Raw genomic sequence first — 2,297 nt, forward strand, 5'->3', positions numbered from 1 at the left:
AGACCCTGCCCTGAAGGCAGCCTAACGTGCATGATTTTGGTCTGTGGGAGGAAACCAGAGTACCTGGAGGAAACTCACACGTGCATGTGGAGAATATTCAAACTATACTCCAAAAAGGTTCTGGTTCGGGAGAACCATGATTGCTCTGCCGTACACCGCCTCTGTTTGTAATTTAAATGTCAACAGTTAAATGGTTTTTCTCAAGACTTATTGAAACTTTGGGACCAAAACACAAACAACAAAAAGGACCAACAACTTCTTAAAAAAAAAAAACCAAGCAGTTGTAAAATGCTTTTATTTTGAAAACTGCTCTTTATCACTTTTTGAAGTGAAAAAGGTTGATGAGGTCCGCACAGATTTGAAAAGACTTTTTAAAACTTTGCTTCAATGAGTGTTTAAGTSATAAAACATATTGGAGAAATAAATAAAACGTGTTTCTCCATCCTGATGAMGATTCTCTGGTTCTCCTCAGCTTCCAGCGGTCAGTCAGCAGAAGGAGGACCACATGATGGAGCAGCAGGAGTTTCTGCAGGTAAAACAGCCAATCAGAGACGTCATGTTTAGTTGATACTGTATTTGATTAGTTTGTTTGGTTATTTTTTTGTTGTTTTTTTTACTCAGTCTTGAAAGTTTGGTTGTATGGAAACGTCCAGTTGGTGCTTTTTGTTAATATTTTCTGTTTTGTTCACATATTGTTGATGTTTTATGGATGTTTGGTTTTATTTTAGGCAAATTTACCCATACTGTCTCAGTTAATGCCAGTAAAATAGTTTTTTAATGTCATTTTCTCAGGTTCTGCAGACACTTCAAGTTTTGCAGATTCTGCAGGGTCCGGAGTCTCTTTAGATTCTGCCGTCTCAGCGGGATCTGTAGATTCTGCAGGGTCTGTGGGTTCTGCAGGATCTGTAGATTCTGCAGGGTCTGTAGATTCTGCAGGGTCTGTGGGTTCTGCAGGGTCTGTAGGTTCTGCAGGGTCTGTAGGTTCTGCAGGGTCTGTAGGTTCTGCAGGGTCTGGATCAGTGGATCTCTTTGGTGTCTCTGTAGATCAAACTCATTCAGCAGGTAAACAACAGCTTATTTTAAATAAAAAAATCAGAAGATGAAACATTATTGTTTATTTTATATCTGTTTTTTAGGAGCCAAAGACCCATCATCATCATCATCATCATCATCAGCATCAGCATCATCATCATCATCATCATCATCATCATCATCATCTCACTCAGAACTGAAAGGTAAAACATCTTAAATATTGTGTCACTAAGTTTAGTTCCATCCAGTTTACCCAGCAGGAGCTGACTGCTCCGTTCACTTTTAACACAAGCTTTAAAAAAATCTGAATTAATAAATAAAAACCAAAAATAATAATTTTAATAAAAGACAAACAATCCTCAATTTCAACTATTCGTCTGCCGTAAAAGGGTTAAAGATGACAAACACTTGAATTTTTTTATGAAACATTTTCTGTAAAATATTTACTTTCTGCCTGCAGGTCCTAACGGTGTAGACTCAGAGCCTAATGGTAAATGTTTCTATTTTTATGTTTTCAAATATTCCTCGCACAAAGTGTATTAAAATGTATGTGTTAATTAAGACTTCGATTTAAACATTGTTTTTGTGCAGGAAATGGACAGAAGCTGCTGAACGGAGGAGGAGGAGGAGGAGCTGGAGTCGACAGTCACACAGGTAAGGGGCGGGGCATGGAGGTGAATGATTTTAAGCCAACTTACTTCAGATTTATAAAGATTTAACAATAAAATAAGTTTGTAAATAACAACAAAATGCAACTGAATATTTGAATATAACCAAATAGACTGATGTTTGAGATGTGTTCAATGCTTCGCTGTTGTTTTAAACATTCAACCCTTTTTTTGTTTTTTGATTGTTCTTTTTTTCATGTACAGTGCCCTGAGACAACGTATGTTGTGACTTGGTGCTATATAAATAAAATTATTATTTATTTAGAACTGTGACTCCCTCATTTTCTCCTTTTAGGAGTCATCGATCCGTCCAGCCATGACTACCTGCACAGCATTATGGGTAATCTGTCTTCACATGGACTACTTTTAAATGTCTTTATTGCTGCTCTAGAGACCAAAACCCTGAATCACTTGTGAGAATAAAATGCTCAAGTTAGTTTATTTATTCTGTAAATGCTGTAAATAAATCTGAAATGTTTCGTCATATTTTTAAATCTCTTGAAAATGGCTGAAAGTCACGAGTTGTTTGTGTCTTCAGGTGGGGGTCTGGTGGGCCCTTTCCATCCAGACGGTCACATCAGCATGCCAGGTTTGATC

At 37.2% G+C, this 2,297-nt stretch overlaps 1 protein-coding gene across 1 annotated transcript in view; it reads left to right on the forward strand.

The window, feature by feature from the left end:
• The window catches only part of si:ch211-80h18.1 (uncharacterized protein DDB_G0271670), a gene marked incomplete at its 5' end in the record, with an annotated part of 10,553 nt that overhangs the window by 2,493 nt on the left and 5,763 nt on the right, over nt 1-2,297 (forward strand). Inside the window, 7 exon segments of the mRNA XM_014022435.1 lie at nt 473-532; nt 793-1,062; nt 1,137-1,235; nt 1,493-1,522; nt 1,624-1,686; nt 1,996-2,040; nt 2,239-2,289. Coding sequence (XP_013877889.1) covers nt 473-532; nt 793-1,062; nt 1,137-1,235; nt 1,493-1,522; nt 1,624-1,686; nt 1,996-2,040; nt 2,239-2,289 — 618 coding nt within the window.

The sequence above is a fragment of the Austrofundulus limnaeus genome, unplaced genomic scaffold (genome assembly GCF_001266775.1).
Source record: "Austrofundulus limnaeus strain Quisiro unplaced genomic scaffold, Austrofundulus_limnaeus-1.0 Scaffold330, whole genome shotgun sequence".
NCBI classification, from domain to species: Eukaryota; Metazoa; Chordata; class Actinopteri; order Cyprinodontiformes; family Rivulidae; genus Austrofundulus; species Austrofundulus limnaeus.